The 17,522-nt window shown below is 39.6% G+C and overlaps 1 protein-coding gene across 1 annotated transcript in view; it reads right to left on the bottom strand.

Moving 5' to 3' along the window:
- Window positions 1-17,522, bottom strand: part of LOC127380382 (sodium channel protein type 5 subunit alpha-like) — a 36,870-nt gene that overhangs the window by 7,115 nt on the left and 12,233 nt on the right. Inside the window, exons 10-21 of the mRNA XM_051609167.1 lie at window positions 16,966-17,145; window positions 16,046-16,426; window positions 15,051-15,180; window positions 11,999-12,237; window positions 11,464-11,664; window positions 10,406-10,759; window positions 8,287-8,724; window positions 7,213-7,364; window positions 5,878-5,993; window positions 1,522-1,676; window positions 699-872; window positions 370-477 (exon numbers count right to left, since the gene is read on the bottom strand). Of these exons, the coding sequence (XP_051465127.1) occupies window positions 370-477; window positions 699-872; window positions 1,522-1,676; window positions 5,878-5,993; window positions 7,213-7,364; window positions 8,287-8,724; window positions 10,406-10,759; window positions 11,464-11,664; window positions 11,999-12,237; window positions 15,051-15,180; window positions 16,046-16,426; window positions 16,966-17,145 (2,628 nt within the window). The remainder of the gene's footprint in view (window positions 1-369; window positions 478-698; window positions 873-1,521; window positions 1,677-5,877; window positions 5,994-7,212; window positions 7,365-8,286; window positions 8,725-10,405; window positions 10,760-11,463; window positions 11,665-11,998; window positions 12,238-15,050; window positions 15,181-16,045; window positions 16,427-16,965; window positions 17,146-17,522) is intronic.

The following is a 17,522-nucleotide window of genomic DNA, read 5'->3' as shown; positions in this document are numbered from 1 at the left end:
TGGGGGTGATTCCTGTGAATTAGCTTTTCATCAAACTTCAAAAATGGGAATTTTGCACACAATTCTTATTCTCCATTTTGTTTTTGGCTATCTCAGAACAACAGAAACACAAGAATCACTGAGCAGCAATGGAACAAAATTCTGCCCAGTCTAGTTTTATTTTCAATGATGCTTACGATCAGTGACTCCAGGAGAGTCTATAAAGGAGCAGACAAATACAGCGGAGGACAGCAAAGATATCTTTTAAAAATTCTTTGTGTGGGCCCTAAACTGAGTTTGGGGCAGATGTGTGAACTTCAGAAAGACACAGTCATGAACCTGTTACATGCCTGTTAGTACTGACAGGGTTTCATTTGTATTCAGTCTTACCCTCATCCCCTCAAATCGTGACAATGCTCTTAAGGGTCTCAGAGCTCGCAGAGTCCTAAGAGATTTCATGGCACTGCCTTTTTTGATCAAGAGGTTTATTAAAGAGATCTGAATGGGAAGAGAAAAGAAAGCATTAATAATGTCCTGGCATCTGTTTCCTTTTTTCCTATTAAAAAATCCCCACCTATTATCCCCCTAATTTCAGTGCCCAGAGTGCAATATCCTGAAATCATCATTGAAGGAGGTAGGAGTACTGACTTAGCTTTGCATCCAGAGCACAGTGATTCCATTTCTGCATCCTGTGTAGAAATGCCAAAGGCAGAACTTACATCTACAATTAGGAAGTCCAGCCAGCACCAGGCATTGGTAAAGTACTTCTTGAAGCCATAAGCCACCCATTTCAAGAGCATCTCCAGAACAAAGACGAAAGTGAACAGTTTGTCAAGAAATGCTAACATATCTTTAATCTTTTTTTTCTTATCTATATAGATGTCTTCAAATGCCTGAAATCATAATAGACAGTTAAATGGCAAAAGTCAAAGATTAGTTTTATAAAATGAAAGCCTAGCATCATTAAGACACTATCATTCAGTATGTGTTTTACACAGATCTAAACCCCATATTTTACTCAAAGCTCATAAATGGATAATTCTCTCTGTCTTTTCTCTTTCTTTTTCTCTACCTAGTACACTCCTGTGGACACATAAATCATACATGCTGGGAATCTAAGAGGAAAGTATAAACTTTTACAAATTAATTTCTAAAAATACTCTTCCAAGAGAGTCAAGTATTTTTTTTCAAGTATTAAGACTAATGTACTTGTTTTAATGACATTAATAAATATATATTTCACAAATGCAAAATAACTTCCGGAGAAAGCCAGAAAAATCCAGCATAAAGCCAGAATAGAAACAGTTTCTGAGAATTACATATTTTTAGCATTGTTCATTTTATCTCATGGTTTGTAATAATATGAATAATAAATTTGCAGTAATTGCAACAGTGAAGGAATGACTGTTATATGAAGCCTCTTCTTTTTCCTCCTGATGAGCTCAAAGATATTAACAGTTTTCTGCTAAAAACAACTTCTCTGTGTATGAATTATAGCTAAAAATGCTTCTAAATAAATACATGAAATTGTGCTACACTAACCAGGGTTCCACTGCTCAGAAGGATCATGAATATAATAAAGGATTCAAACCAGGGGTGTTCAATAATCTGGTAGCAGGTTTTTCTCAGATTCCACCATGTTTCTTCACCAAACTGTTTGGCACTACCCGTGTAACAACAGAGGTATCGAACACAACCTGAAAGGGAGAGACAGCAAGGAATGTACAGAATGAGTGCACATGCATGGGAAGGTTGCTCAAGAGACTTTTTGCAGCAGGGGAAAGTCCATGGTCATGTTAACTGCATCATTGTTGGGTTGTTTATTTTCATGTTTTGCCAATGGCAGGGGGGGGGGAAGGAAACATAATTTGATTTGCCTTGTAACTCCTACTTAAATGCATTAAAAAAAAAAAAGGTGGAGCCCCTTTAGACAATGTTCCATTGTTTTAAGATATTCCTGAGACAACAGACGCACTCTCACTGACCTGCCATTTAGGCACACAAAATTGCAGACCCTTGAGAAGGGCCTCGAACTTACAAAACCTTTCTCAGTCCCTGAAGGTGTCAGGAGGAGTGAACTTGGCCAGTGGACTTGGATGTTGTGGCCAGTGAATTTGCTGCCTGTGGACTCTGATTATGCAGCTTTGGAAGAGCCTGGGGCCAGGGGAGTTGGGTGCTCCTGAAGCACCTGTGAGTCTGTGGGAAGCCCAGGCTGGAGCAGCTCTGGACCTGGTGGGAAGGATTCATGAAGGAGAGGTTCATGGAGGACCCTCTCCCATGGGACAGACCCCATGGGAAGGCATGGTTGGACTGTAAGGAATCCTTCTTCCTGAGCAGGAAGGAGCAGCAGGAACCACCAGCCTGTGAACTGACTCTAAACCCCATCCCCCTGTGCCGCTGGGGGGAAGGAGGGAGAGAAATCGGGAACAAAGGCATTTGGGCCCAGGAAGAAGGGAGGGGTGGGGTAACATATGCAAGCCCTGCTCTGTGTGTTGTGTGTGTCCTGTGTATGTATGTGATTAGTATTTTTTTTTTTTTTTTTTTTTCCCCCAAGTTGAGTCTGTTTTGCCCAGGACCTCAATCAGTGAAGAACCCTCCTTGTCCTTTGTCTCGACCCAGGAGCTTTGTCCTCATCCATGTGTGTGTGGGGGAAGTTGAGTGAGTGGCCATGGGGCTGTTCCTTTGTTGTCATGTTGGGCCCAAACAAACCACAACATTATCTGTTTGGAAAGCAGAGGCAAGATACCCTAGAACAAAAAGGCTCAGAGACAGAGAAGGTAAACAGTTGTCTTCAGTATTACAACATATTGCAGCAATAGATCTGCCTTGCAAGGTCGATCCATTTATTCATTTGGTTCTGAATGTGGGGAGTGATTTTTTATCATAGACACTCACAGAATGGTTTGGGTTGGAAGGTATCCTAAAAATCTAGTTCCAACCCTCCAGCCATGGGCAGGGACACCTCCCACTAGACCAAGTTGCTCAAAACGCATGCCCTGCAAGAATATGTCACAGAAGGAGTCATCTTTCTGGCTCACAAGACTGTTTCTTATAACAAACAATGACACTAGGGCCACCTTGCAGTGTGCTCTAGGCTAATTCATGTTTTCATTATATTAAAAAATACCAGTCAGAAGGCTTTTGTCCTTCACCATCACAAAAAAAAATCTATTCATCTCATATATATACAATATTTTATACACATTATATAACTCATAAATATAAGAGGATGTAATATATGCAAAAATAATTCTGATCTTTCTTTCAATAACCCCAGTTTCCCCAGTAATGTGGATATGGGATTTGTGATAACTCAGGAAATTACACCAGTACAAGATAAGGACCTTTTTTTTTGTGTGCAGAAATCTGTGTTAGGTACAGATTTGCTCCACCTTCAGTTGGGTTCTTTAATTCTTTGGTCACAGCAGGTACCCTCCAGCCTTGGATTAGAGAGGGGAAAACAAGATGTTCCCCATTTCTTCTTTGGAGAAAAACAACAACAAAAAAAACTTTGTGTTTTACTCTAATGGCTCTACTGGCAAGAAGTACCATCAATAGAGTAGTTTTGAAAAAAAGCCAGTAGCTCAGAAATCTGACATCTTTATTATTAATGTGATATTTGTCTTTTTTTGGTTTTTTGTTGTTGTTTTTTAATGGAGAAAGCAAACTGCAACGTAGGTAGAGTGGATGTCTCTCAGGATTTATGAAAACATAATAGTAAATATATATATATGTATATTAATACTACCCAGAAAATGCTTTATATTCAGTTAAAGAACCTCCTCAGGTTCAAATAATCTCTGCATGTTTCACTGATATTGATTCAATCCTAAAACTGCACATTAGAAATTTTATTGACCCAAAAAGGGCACAGAGGAAAAAAAAAAAAAAGGCCAGCTTTGCAGAACAGGGCAATCATAGAATCATAGACAGAATCATAGAATCTTAGGGGTTGGAAGGGACCTCGAAAGATCATCTAGTCCAACCCCCCCTGCTAGAGCAGGGTCACCTAGAGCACATCACACAAGAATGCATCCAGGTGGGTTTTGAATGTCTCCAGTGAAGGAGACTCCACAACCTCCCTGGGCAGCCTGTTCCAGTGCTCTGTCACTCTCACAGTAAAAAAATTTTTTCGTATATTCACCTTGAACCTCCTATGCTCCAATTTACACCCATTACCCCTTGTCCTATCACTGGTCATCACTGAGAAAAGCCTAACTCCATCTCCCTGACACTCACCCCTTACGTATTTGTAAACATTAATGAGGTCACCCCTCAGTCTCCTTTTCTCCAAGCTAAAGAGACCCAGCTCCCTCAGCCTTTCCTCATAAGGGAGATGTTCTACTCCCTTAATCATCTTTGTAGCTCTGCGCTGGACTCTCTCAAGCAGATCCCTGTCCTTCTTGAACTGAGGGGCCCAGAACTGGACACAATACTCCAGATGCGGCCTCACCAATGCAGAATAAAGAGGTAGGAGAACCTCTCTTGACCTACTAACCACACCCTTTCTAATGCACCCCAGGATGCCGTTGGCCTTCTTGGCCACAAGGGCACATTGCTGGCTCATGGTCATCCTCCTGTCTACCAGGATTCCCAGGTCCCTTTCTCCTACACTGCTCTCCAGCAGGTCAGCCCCCAACCTGTACTGGTGCATGGTGTTTTTCTTCCCCAAATGCAGAACTCTACACTTGCCCTTGTTGAACTTCATCATGTTTCTCCCCGCCCAATGAAGGCAATGAAGGGATGGAGTAGTTAGAAACAGATTTGATTTATCCATGTTCCCAGCAAATAAAATATCCAGGAAGAGGTGGCTGAATTGGAAGGTAGAGATGAGAGAAAGTCTCTTCCTTTATGGGCAGAGGAGAAAAGCAAGATCAGAGAGCTCTAGTACCTGCCACCAGTCTCCAGTTATAGGAGCCTGGAGAAGATCCTCCTAATCCTTTTGTGGTACATGGAAGTTTGAATGGGTGGAAAGAACTGAATCAAAGAAAACTCAGTGAATGGGCAGAAATGGTGGTGGCAAGGCAGCTTGACTGGGCAAGCAAAGAAAATTTGGAGCACCAGGAAGAAGTTTGCCACAGTTATAGTTCCTTTAAGAGAACACACTTGGACGAAAGGAGCCTATGAACTGACTTGCTGTAGTTTGTTCTCTCACCATGAATGCCAAGAGTGCAGTGATTACCCCTGTCAGTAGTGACAGATATTTGAGAAAAATCTCAAGAGCTGTTTCTTCATGCCTCACAAAATCCACACATTGTTACACACGTTTGGGTAGGAGGAATACATCAGAGTACTCAGCACATCATGTAAAAACTTGTTAAGGTACATGTTGTCCAATGATTTGGGAAAGGATTCCCTGATTATCACACTATAGAAATTCAGCTTCATTCCAGCAGATTCTCTCTGCTTATTTCACTCCTTTCCTTGTTACAGAGATTGTTCACGAAATGCTATTCAGGGAATAAAGAGTTATACTCTTTTAAGAATTTAAAAATTTGATGTTCCAAATGTTTTGTTCCAGTGGCCACTACCAGGTGAGATCTGATCCCATGCAATTCTTTTTTGTTAACTCCCAAAAGCAACCTTGATGCTGCCAACAGAGTGAAATTAATCTCACTTCTCTGTGATAATCTCATTTTTTGGGAGTGGGTCTACACCATCACCTTGGTCCCAGTTAGAACCAGTTCCCATGACTTTTAAGGAAACAAGGATTCTGTTTTTCAGGTGCCACAAACTCTCTGTTGGCTAGGGACAGGGAATGGTTTGGACTTGATGTCCAATCTCCAGATAATTAAACTAATTGAAAATAATCTCACCCTATTGACTCAGCAGCACTAGAGAAGCAAGTCAGGTTTTGACTCTTCTCACTTCCCAGTAGTGGAACCATGACACCCTTACCTTCTGGAAAACATTTTTCTGGAGTCTTGGAGTCTTCAGCAAACTCCTGAATCTTCCTCAGAAGCTCTTCAGGGTTTGTCAGATCCACTGTGCTGCCTTCAGAAGGGCTGACACTGACCAGCTACCAAGCAAAATAAGATCAGGTATTGATTCTTTCTACGTTCAGCTCCAAATGAATTAAGTTAATCCATAAACAAATAATATGTATGGCTACATACTAGTATTTCAAGTAGTGTTGGTAATGGAACAAAATTTGTGATTTTAAAAGTGCATGAGCCTAGAAGTACAAAAAGGTGCATCCAAATAGGTGCCAAAGCTATATCATTACAGTATTTACCTGCATGAACCAGATTTAACTGCCTAATAATCTAGTAAATTAAAGAGCTTTTAAATTTTTATGAATATATGTAGTCCTCAAAGCAAGATAAAATACTTAGGTTAAAACCATGAAACCACAGAAAGATGCATTCAAACAAGAGAATCAGGTAGGTCTATCTAATATTATATCAGAAGCTGAATCCCCATGACAGTATTTATGAAGTAGAAATTGGAAATATGTTCTATATTGTCCAGTTGCAAAGCTTTTTGCTATTATTTTATTTTATTATTATTTTGGGTTTTTTTAATATATTATATATTATACATTATAGAGTATAGATTATATGTTATATAATGTATAATATGTAGTATATATTATATTTTGCTATTTTTGTATCCCATTACTCCACATATCACATACGATGAGTGAGCAGTTTGTTCCTAATTACTTACTCTGTGCTTTTGTTACTTTTGCATGTTGCTGTTTGATACCTTTTTGAATGTATTCTTTATTTAAAATTATTCTAAACAGGTTTTTAGTTAACAACTGCTATCTTTAATGTGATAGTGAGAAACTAATTTAAAGTATTATGTTTCTTGAAACTGAGATACTTAGGGCACAGGCAGACTTGCTGGAATTTCCCAGTGGGAAACATCTCTCTCTTTTAATGCCTTTTTTTAAAAAAACCTCCTTTCTATGGACTCAGATTTCAACAAATGGAATGTAGCAGAGAAAATTTTATACATTTTTTACTTTAATCAAGTTGTTTCGTAGTTTTGCTGTTTCTAAACACTCTTTCTCCTATATCTACATTTTTCTTAAAGATCAGTAACTACAAACCCAACACAGCTTGGATTTCATTCACAGAACTCTGGTTCTGTAGTTAACCAGCCAGACCAGCTACTGTAAGATCAGGGCTGCTGCTGCCTCTAAACTCCACTCCAGCAAATTCTTGGATAGAAATCTACTTGTGCTTGACCAGTATTTGAAAATCAATGTCACAGAAAAAAATGATTGTGAGCTGTTTTTGCCCTGATGATGATGGTTCAACCTTTGTCTCTTTTCCTAGATAAAGCACACTGAGTTCTTCAGAGGAAAATCCAGACCCCTTACTCCAGCTGCCCAAATTTTTCCCTCTTTCTCCCCTTTGCCTCAAGTGATTTCCATCCTGAAAATAATCTGTGGATTAGAGGGAGTTTCTCTTTCCTTTTTAGGGGGTGGACTTATTGGAAGGGAAAGAAAGACAAGGTATACACTGGCTTTAAAGTGGGACTCTCCAGACAAGAGTCATAAGGTGGGAGTATTCTGAGTCTACAGTTTTACCTGAGGATTGAGAAAGGGAGCATTTTCTCAACAGACATGCAATAAACTAAGTAATTAGTATTTTAGTAAACTAGAGGAAAGTTAAGTGAAATTGTCTCCATAGGAATTAAGACAGAAAGTGGGAAATCTTGAGACCAGAAAGGCAATCTTCTATGGCTAAAATAGAACTGAAAAAATCAGAGAAAAAAATGAAAGAATATATGCTACCATATAAGAAACAAGACCTTAATAAAGCTATCCCTACCTTGTTCTAATAATTACTATATACTACACACAAGGGCAGATGTAGAGAATGGACCAGAGATATACATTTATATGTTATAATTCATGATAATATTAATTAGGCAGAACATCCTTTTTTCTTTCTTCTCTTGTAAATAGTGCCAAAAATGTTGGGATTTTTAACATAAATCTTTACAAAATAAATTCCAGGTTCACAAAGGACTGCCACAATTACCTATGAGTAGTCTGTGGGCTATGGAATTACCTGTGTGGACCACATCATGTCAGCCAGGAATTCCTACAGCAAACCCAGCCTGTTATGCTCTTTTAATACCATGAAACACTTCATTTTTAAATGGCTCCGAGTGATAATTTACCCTCACACCAAGCATTTGTACTTTTGGTTCTAGTTCTACATGTGGTGACACTCTGGGAATGGATCAATATATGCCACCTTGTTTTGCTAGAGGCAGTCTCATACCATACATGTACCCCTCAATATATGCACCCTCTACTGTTCCAACACAAAGAAATCAATGTGTTACCTGTTTGCTGTATTCTGTGTCTGTAAATGTGCTCAGCTTATCTTCATCTTCAAAACCCTCACTTGTGTTCTCTGCCTCAGCAATAGGGACACAAACAAATGTGTTGGGGTTGGTAATATCATCTTCAAGACCTGAGGATCTGTCCCCAGTTTTCTCAGTACATTCATTATTGTACTTCTCTTTATGATTTTTTATTTCCTCTTGCTTGAACCCAGGTGGGTTCTGTGTAGTCAAATGGATTTTCTTCTTGTGTGCTTTCTTGATATGCCTGAGCTTTCCACACCAGGCATCCCACGTAACACTCTTCACAAATTGAAATCCCTTGTGAATCCGAGCAAAGGCAATTCGAAGGTTGTTCAACTCTCTGTCATCCTCTGCTGTCTGGAGACAGTCAGCACTGAAGGAATTCAGCAGCAGCGCAATGAAGAGGTTAAGAACCTGAAAGTCATTGAAATAATAATAAATTTGAAAGTTAGGAGAGTAGCATCCAGAAATCTACCTTGGAGGAACACAGATTAATACCCAAGTTCAGTCTTACTAACCAAACCAAAACAAGGTGATGATGGAATGACTATGACTGATAACACTATTGTTGATGAAGTAAACTTCTCTCTCAGAAAGTCCAATGATCCCATGACCCTCTTCTCCAAAAAAGTTATATAAAATAATAGCTAAAACAGATCTGTGCATGCCAAGTGATTATTTGGCCAAAACAACTTTTCAAAAGTTAAAACAAAGGCTATAGTCACAGCTTGTCAGTTTACTAATGCCTGTTCTTTCTCCAAACTAGAATTAAATCAGGCCTCTCTGGAGCTACTTCCAAAATCCTGTGTGAGATCAGATTCAGACCCAGTAATTCCATCAAATCTGCAACATTGTCACAATAATGAAAATCAAGAGAACTCCGAAGTGAGTTTTCCTCTCTGATTTGGAGTACAATAAACCAGAAGAACTGAAAAAAACACTTTTTTTTTTTTTACATTTTTAATTTGTTAAGGGAATGCAAGAATGTATTTTTTTTCCTAATGTTTTGTTTGGGGTTGGATCTATGTATCTTAATTTTTTATAGTGTTAGAACTGGGCAGGTAGCACCCCTGAGTCATCCAGAGACCACAGTCAGTGGAGAACATTAGCTCTCAAGAGACCCATTCACCTCATCTGTCTTAGTTATTGACCTTAGCTTGGAATATATCCCACTCTTTGATACCTTTTGTTTCCTTTGGTAATAATGAAGCTTAAACAAGGGGCATAGGCAAGCACTTAATTGTTTGACAGTTAACATTATGTGATAGGAATATCACTCACAGCATTTCATCACTGAAATTGATCACTGTGGTATAGAACAAGAGGGACTTAAACCCAGGCATTTGGGATTCAGCCACAGAACACACCGTTCCCATAAAGAATTGGCTAAACTTATTTATTTTCAGCAGTTTCTTAAATTAAGGGAATATTGGTATATAGATGATAATAAGAATGACATGAGAAACAAAGCTACTGAAACAAGATTTTTATGATTTGGGCATTAAGAGAGGAGGGAGCAGGACTATGAAGGCAGCCTTCCCCTTACACCCCAGTATGGGTGTTTGAGGCTGTCTGGCATATGCCATAGCATATGGAACAGCTCTTGGGTGTAAACGTACTTAGAGATGAGTAAAGAAAATTCTGATTTCAGTAGTAGGAGTGTAGATTCTGTCATTTGAAGATAAAGAATTCAATACATTCATGAGATCTTAAAAAAAAATATGCAAAAATTTATTTACAACTTAAGTGCTTAACTTTATTAATTCCAGGAGTTAAGCCATAAGCCTTACTCATTATTTACATCCAAATCCTGAGCTGTGAAGAAACATAACTGCCTGCATTCTATTTACTGCAAAGATGTTCCTTGTCACATTGTCACATGAAAAGGTCAAGTGATGCTGTGTGCAAAGCACACAAAATGTGAAAATATGGATGGTGGCTCAAAGGTGAGATGCCAAACAGGCTTTTGCAGACTGTAGCACACACAGGGAACTCTTCCACTTGTGTTTAGGGAAACTCCCTTTTGTTGATGAATGGCGATTAAGAAGATTCCACCATGGACAGGATGAAGAGAAGAAAACACTGGAAAACTCACCACTAAATTTCCTAAAACCATGACCAGTAGAAAGACGAGCAGGCACAGAGGTGGCTTAGCAACCACCATGCAGTCCCACATGGTCTCAATCCATTCTCCACACAGAATCCGGAAAACCACAAGGAACGAGTGGAAAAAGTCCATCATGTGCCAGCGTGGCTGACCATTTTTGTCTATTTTAAATCTGTTCTTCGAATAGCTTTCCCCAAAAAGTTGCATCCCTACTATAGCAAAGATGAAAACGATGATTGCCAGGATGAGGGTCAGGTTACTCAGTGCTCCCAGGGAGTTACCAATGATTTTGATTAGAGTGTTTAAAGTTGGCCAGGACTTTGCCAGTTTGAAGACCCTCAGCTGTATAGAAACATAAAAAGTGGTGTTAAACAGCAGTAGATATCACCTTGGTACTGTTCAAATCCTGCAAAAAAACATTTTATAGATATTCTGAAACTTTCCAGCAATGTGATATTTGTGGCACCACGACACTAAAACTTTTTCTAAAGTACTTACAGATTTTTTTTATTATTATTTTTTTTTTTAACTGGGCAACATTGCAAGCATAAACTAACCCCCTTGTAAAGGACCAGGCTGACTTGAGTCATTGGTAAGTGACTTTGTTACCCAAAGGACCAAAGCTAGGAGACCAGCTGCTGTATTACTATATAAGGAGTCTATATTTTGGTAAAGCAATCTGAATTGATCCACAGTACATGGTACAAATACCTAAATATCATTTGACATCTATTTATAAATATTGTTTTTCCTGTATTTGTTCTCTGACACTCTTTTCCTTAAGTTTTCTGTCCTAGTTTTTAATTTTTTAGTGCAGTTTCTAGCATCTCTGAATATTTCTTAGCATATTCAAAAGAAAGATATGGGTCATTAAACTCTGACTCTAGTATCACAAGGAGCTAAGGGGTGTGTTTCTTAATCTGAGTGCCAAGAGGAGAAAAAAATAAAAAGAAGAATTCCTGTATCCTAACTGCAGAAAGCAGAAATATTCTCTGTCATATTTACAACATAATGTTTGATACAACTGAGTAAGCATGAGATATTACCAGTCTGAAGGATCGTAAAATTGACAGGGTTCCTCCTGTTCTCCTTTCCTTCTTGCTTTTGTCTCTGGGTAAACTCAGTTCGGTTAAACTCAATGTGACAATTACACTGTCAAAAATGTTCCAGGGCTGCTGAAAATAATAATAGGGATCTAGAGCGATGATTTTTAAGATCATTTCTGCAGTGAAGATACCTGTAAAAACCTGTGACAAAGAAACAGTGACATCAGCCTAAAAGTAGCCATGAATTTGTCTTATCTCTAGATCACATTCCCACAAATAACATTTATGGACAAGTCAACAAAACTTACTTTTATGAGCTTCTAATGCACTTTTAATTAAAATAGGATTGTCTTCTGCCTTCTCAGGAGTGTGTTAATAGTGTATCAATAACATCTGGGAACTTTCGGTGACAGAAATTTAGAGTTTATAAATGCAGAATTTGCTCATCTTTAATTTTTACAATTGATCTTTATGTCTCAAGTGAAAACATCCATCAATAAAATCCTTGGTATAGAACAGCTGGGAATTTGCTTACCAAGTTGCCTACTTTGAGCATCATTTTAAAATCCTTTGACATATTATTGTGCTCCAGTGCCATGAACAAAGTGTTCATCACAATGCAAAGAGTGATGGTGAGATCAGTAAAAGGATCCTTTATGAAAGCAGTCACTTTTTTCTTGATTCTCAACCAAAGTGGACAACAGTCCCAAATTAGATACTTGAAAGCAAAATCACTCAGGAACCGTGGGCATCTCCGCTGAGATTCTTCAAGTTCTAAATGCAAAAGAAAACCTCCCTATAATGAAGTAGTTATTACTGGGCAAGATTGTGAAATAACAACTTCAACTATTCGAAAGACCAAAGAAGAAAAAGGAAATCTCACTTCTCACACAGATCCCCCAAAGCCTCCCTGCACTTTCTACCTTTCATGTAGTCCCTACATCAACTAATAAATATGAAGATAAAATTCAGATAATATTGGATTCAAAATTTATTCGTGTGAACTTACCACAAAAGCCTTTGGATCAGGGTTAATTTGTCTTAGACTCAGACTTGTACTACAATCATCGGACTAAATACGAATGTTTATGATGCAGAGAATCTGCTGAGTTGGAAGGGACCCATCAGGATCATTGAGCCCAGCTCCTGTCCCTGTGTAGGGCACCCCAAGAATCACACCATGTGCCTGAGAGCATCATCCAAATACTTCTTATGCTCAGGCAGGCTTGGTGCTGTGACCAGTTCCCTGAGGAGCTTGTTCCAGTGCTCAACCACCCTCTGAGTGAACAACCTTGTCCTGACATCCAACCTAAACCTGCCATGATGCAGCTTCTTGCCATTTCCCCTAGTCCTGTCCTGTAGGCCATTACAGGAGGTAAAGCACTTTTCACCTTATCCTCACATAAATGTCTAGGACACTGGCTCTGTCACACCCAACATCTTTTTGTCTCCTTTGGCTCTCAAGGGAATCTAAAGGGTTAATGGCAGCCACAGGAATTCTGATTGCAGGTGAGAAAAAAAACAAACTGCAGTGCCTGACATTTGGCCTCAGGCCCCTTTCTACCAGGAAGGTCATGCCTACCATTTCCCAGATGATACAAGTTGCCACATCTCTCAATTTCTAGAAGTAAAACATGGGACAGAAGCTACTCCAGCTTTGTCATTTACATCATTTTGGTCAAATTTAAATCTCATAGCCTTTCTTGCTTCACCATCAACATTAACAAGTCCTCCAATGTACTTTTGACGCTGCTGAAGTTCTGTGTAAATTCATTCACAAAGTGGATCTTACTTAAAGGTAATTACAAGCATGGTAGAAATTATTATCAATCTAAGTTTTCAGAAACCTAAAATTTGTTTAGAGATCAGATGATCTGGATCTGACCCACATCCTTTTCTTAGGTGGACCTTTTCTTATGTCTTCCCAGTGTTTAGTTTTCATTTCTTCTCCTCTAGGCCCACATCTCAGATTCCACCCTACACTGCTTATTCCAGTGTGTTCACCTTGACTCAACCCCACTCCAGATCTAGCCCTTATCTTCTGTTCTTCTAGATCATAAAGCTGCTTCTTTGTGTGTACAGGGTGGATCCAGCAAAACTGATGTTCTGGTCCCAGGCAAAAACATTTTTTCTGCTCCCCTTTCTGATGCCTTTTTTCTCAGTTTAATTCACATCCACTTAGAGCTACAAGTCCTGTTCCATCCCAGGCTGCAGCTGAAAGTGTGCAACAAACCCAGATCTTTGGTGGAGACTAAAGAAGGGCTCTGCTGGGTATGTTGCAATTGTGATTCTCCCAGTAAAAATTAAAAATATATATGTATAAGGAAAGGGGCTTCTCTGCCACAATTTTACCTCCCTGCTAAATCCCATACTTGTGGTTCAAATATTGGTGATATTACTCCTCAACAGGGACAAAAATACCCACCACAAAACCAAACCAAAACAACACACAAAACACACACACAAAAACAAACAAACAAACAAAACCCCACAAATCAAAATCAGATTTCCTCATCCTGAAAAACTTGGGCTGAAATTTTTCAGTAAGGTCTGGAACAAAACTATCAGTCATCAAAACAACGATCAGTGATAAAACTCCCAAGAAAATTCACATGGGAAGATAAGTAAAAGGAATTAAACAGTGAGGCTGAGTATTCAAAACCCAGGAAATGCCACAACTGTTTTTGTTTGCATAATCTTATCATTGGCATCCTGCATGCCTGTGTCTCTGCCAGTGACATATCACAAGTTGCAGGGTCAAGAATCATAGAATCATAGGGGTTGGAAGAGACCTCTGAAGATCATCAAGTCCAACCCCTCTGCTGCAGCAGGAACACCCAGGTAAGATCACTCAAGGACTTGCCCAGACAGGTCCTGAAAGTCTCCAGAGAAGGAGACTCCACAACCTCTCTGGGCAGCCTGTCCCAGGGCTCAGTCACCCTCACAGTAAAGAAGTTTTTCCTCACGTTGAGGTGGAACTTCCTGTGTTGTCACTTGGTGCTCTTTTCCCTCATCCTATCACAGGCACCACTGAAAAGAGACTGGCCCATTCCTGACATTCACCCTTCAGATATCTGTAGACATTAATAAGGTCCCCTCTTAGTCTTCTCCTCTCTAGACTAGGCAGCCCCAGGTCTCTCAGCCTTTCCTCTTATGACAGATGTTCCAGTCCCTTCATCATCCTTGTGGCCTCCATTGGACTCTTTCCAACATATCCCTGTCCCTCTTGAACTGGGGAGCCCAGAACTGGACACAACACTCCAGATGTGGTCTTACGAGGTCAGAGTAGAGAAGACGAGAAAACAGTATTCCAGTCCTGAAGCTCAGATGCTACAAAAACTCCATCCACCCACTTCAATCCCCTTCACTGTCTGTTCTATAAAACAAGAATTTACAATAAGCAAAGGATGTGTTCCAGTACATAAAGACTGGAATGCATTATTTTTTTTCAAGAGCCAAATTAACAATGCAGTTCCTAACTACACACTTACACATCTCTGTTAACCTTTCAGAAATGTGTTGGCATTTTGGTCGTTCGTGCTAGCATTATCTTAGGATTGAAATAAGCATAATGAGGAGCCACTTACCCTCCAAGACACTGGTAATTATGCTGACTGCACTTGCTGCCCTTTGTCTCTGAAGTGCCTCATTAATGTACTCCACTGATAGACGAGGAGGCAAAGGCATCATGCTCCTCTCATCATTTACAGCTGGCTGCTTAGAGTAGTAAACATGATTAGGGAGATACCATAGGAATAAAATGAAGTAGGATGTGGTGATGGGTAACTGTGAAAGTTAATAGGAACAATGGCATGCAGCCAAATAAATGTACCTTTTTACAAGATGTAATAGATGTTGAGAACAAAGGTCCTACTCATCAGTAATAATGCTGAAGTAAATGGATCCTGCAAGCAATAGGGCAAGCACGAACCCTGGAAACCAGTGTATGAGGGGAAACAGGCCTAGGAAATATTGCAGAGACTAATGGAAAAGGAGAGAGATGAGGAATAAACTGGTAGAAGGGCACCTCTACCTGTTTGAGAAACATCCAGACCAAGTTCCTGTGTGATGCCGAAGGTGCTGTGAAGGAGAAAGGAATTACAGGTACTGCTCAAAATTACCTCCCTGGACAGTGCATGGGATAAAAAGACCCTCTGGTGACTTATCATTCCAGCATTAGGAACCTTCAAAAGTATGTGCATGGCAATAAAACAGGGCTTATAATAGAATCACAGCATGGTTTGGGTTGGAAGGGACCTTAAAATCACATAGTTCCAACCCTCCCTGCATGGGCAGGAACAGGTTGCTCCAAGCCCCATCCAACCTGGCCTTGAACACTTCCAGGGAGGGGACATCCACAACTTCCCTGGTCACCTTGTGCCAGTGTAACAGGAGTGCTGAAACAGTGAACTCCAACTTTCAGCAATCCATCAGGGTATTAAAAACATTTTCTACGACAGCTAACTCCCCACAGCAGTAGACTTCAGCGTTCGCCACTTCACTGAGGCTCCTAAGACGAGAAACACCTGCCACTTACAGGGAAAGAAAAAAAATTAAGATATACTTAATATCTCTTGCTTACCAGATCACCCTTTCCTGGATCCTCCATCACTGGTGAAAGCATTACCCCTTCAGAAGGCACTGGATCTAGACTGTGCAGCCTGCTGCTTCGTCCTTCCATCATCAACCCCCCGCCTTTGCAGTCGCTGGGGTCAGCCCGCTTGCTGCCCAGCACGCAGGTCGGGGTAGGGGGCCGAGAGCTGCGGCTCATCTGACTTTGGACACTGAAACGTCGTCCCACCCGCGTGACCGCGTCTTCCTCAGCGAGGAAGGTCTCCTCATCACCAAAATCCACTCTGGAATCAACTTCTAAAGGGGGTGTTGGGATATTGAACACGCTCCCGTGGCTAAATCTGCGTTTCATCTTATTTGTGTTGGGATGGTGCCCCAGGCCAAGCAAAGACTGAAAGCCCAGGAAAAGGAACAGAGAGAGAATGTCATAATAACATAATGGAGATTTTGGGAAGCAATAAATGTTTTGTTTTATAACATTTCCTATCAACCACTGCAAGTCCAAAACTCTCATTTGATTTAGATTCTTCAGGAAGGATTATGCTTAGATTTTAAAAGGCAGATAATAAAATCCTACCAGCTGTAGTAGGTTTTTTTGAGATAAATTTTATACTTTAAATAACACATTTTTAACAGAGAACAGTGGTACAGCAGTCAAAATCTGATAAGCATTCACATTCTCCTACTTCTTGATGTTATAGAAAATGTATTTTAATTGTTATTATAACTTTATTTCCATCCTTCGTTTATAATATTTCCTGTTCAAATCAATTTTTACATATGTTTCTTCCTTATCCCAAAAGGCTGTTTATTATTAAGACTTAAGAGTGATCAGGGCTTTCAGTGGGATTTAGTTTATGCTTTCAAGTAAATTATTTTAGTATTAAAATTGGAAAAGTTGTAAGGATCTCAGATCAGACAATAGATTACCAACTTTCGTTGAATGTCTGTGGACTGTGACTTGGAGAATTGTTGGTCTTCATTATCTTCTATTCCCAATGACTTATTTCTCTTTTTCCTATTGCTTCTTTCTTTGATTTCTTTGGTAGACAGAGAAATGGTTTCAAAGGAGCTTATTGATGAGACATCCACTCCTTTCAAAGCCAATGCCTGAAATTAGAACAAAAACAAGGATGATATTTTTGCTGAGTGCTTTGGGTATAAGGAGCAAGCAAACACTTCTCTGCTCTAAATTATTTTCTCTGAACAATCTGCAGTTTACAAAACTCATTAAAAATCTTCCAATATGTGATAACACTAAAAGAAAGAGGATGGAATTTCCTCAGCTTATGGAGAACTAAACAATTTGCTTTTTGCAGGATGTTACATGATCGCATGTACTGGTCCTGCCAGGGGCAAAATAATCACATTATAGCTCCTCTTCCTCATAGGGCAGATTTGCTTGCAGTAAAAATACTCAGTTTGAAAATAATGCTATAGAACACATTCTTTTCCCCAAATAAATGCTCAGACAATATTAAAACTGT

The sequence above is a fragment of the Apus apus genome, chromosome 2 (assembly GCF_020740795.1).
Source record: "Apus apus isolate bApuApu2 chromosome 2, bApuApu2.pri.cur, whole genome shotgun sequence".
In the NCBI taxonomy this organism is placed as follows: domain Eukaryota; kingdom Metazoa; phylum Chordata; class Aves; order Apodiformes; family Apodidae; genus Apus; species Apus apus.
This window is presented reverse-complemented; position numbering and strand designations above follow the sequence as displayed.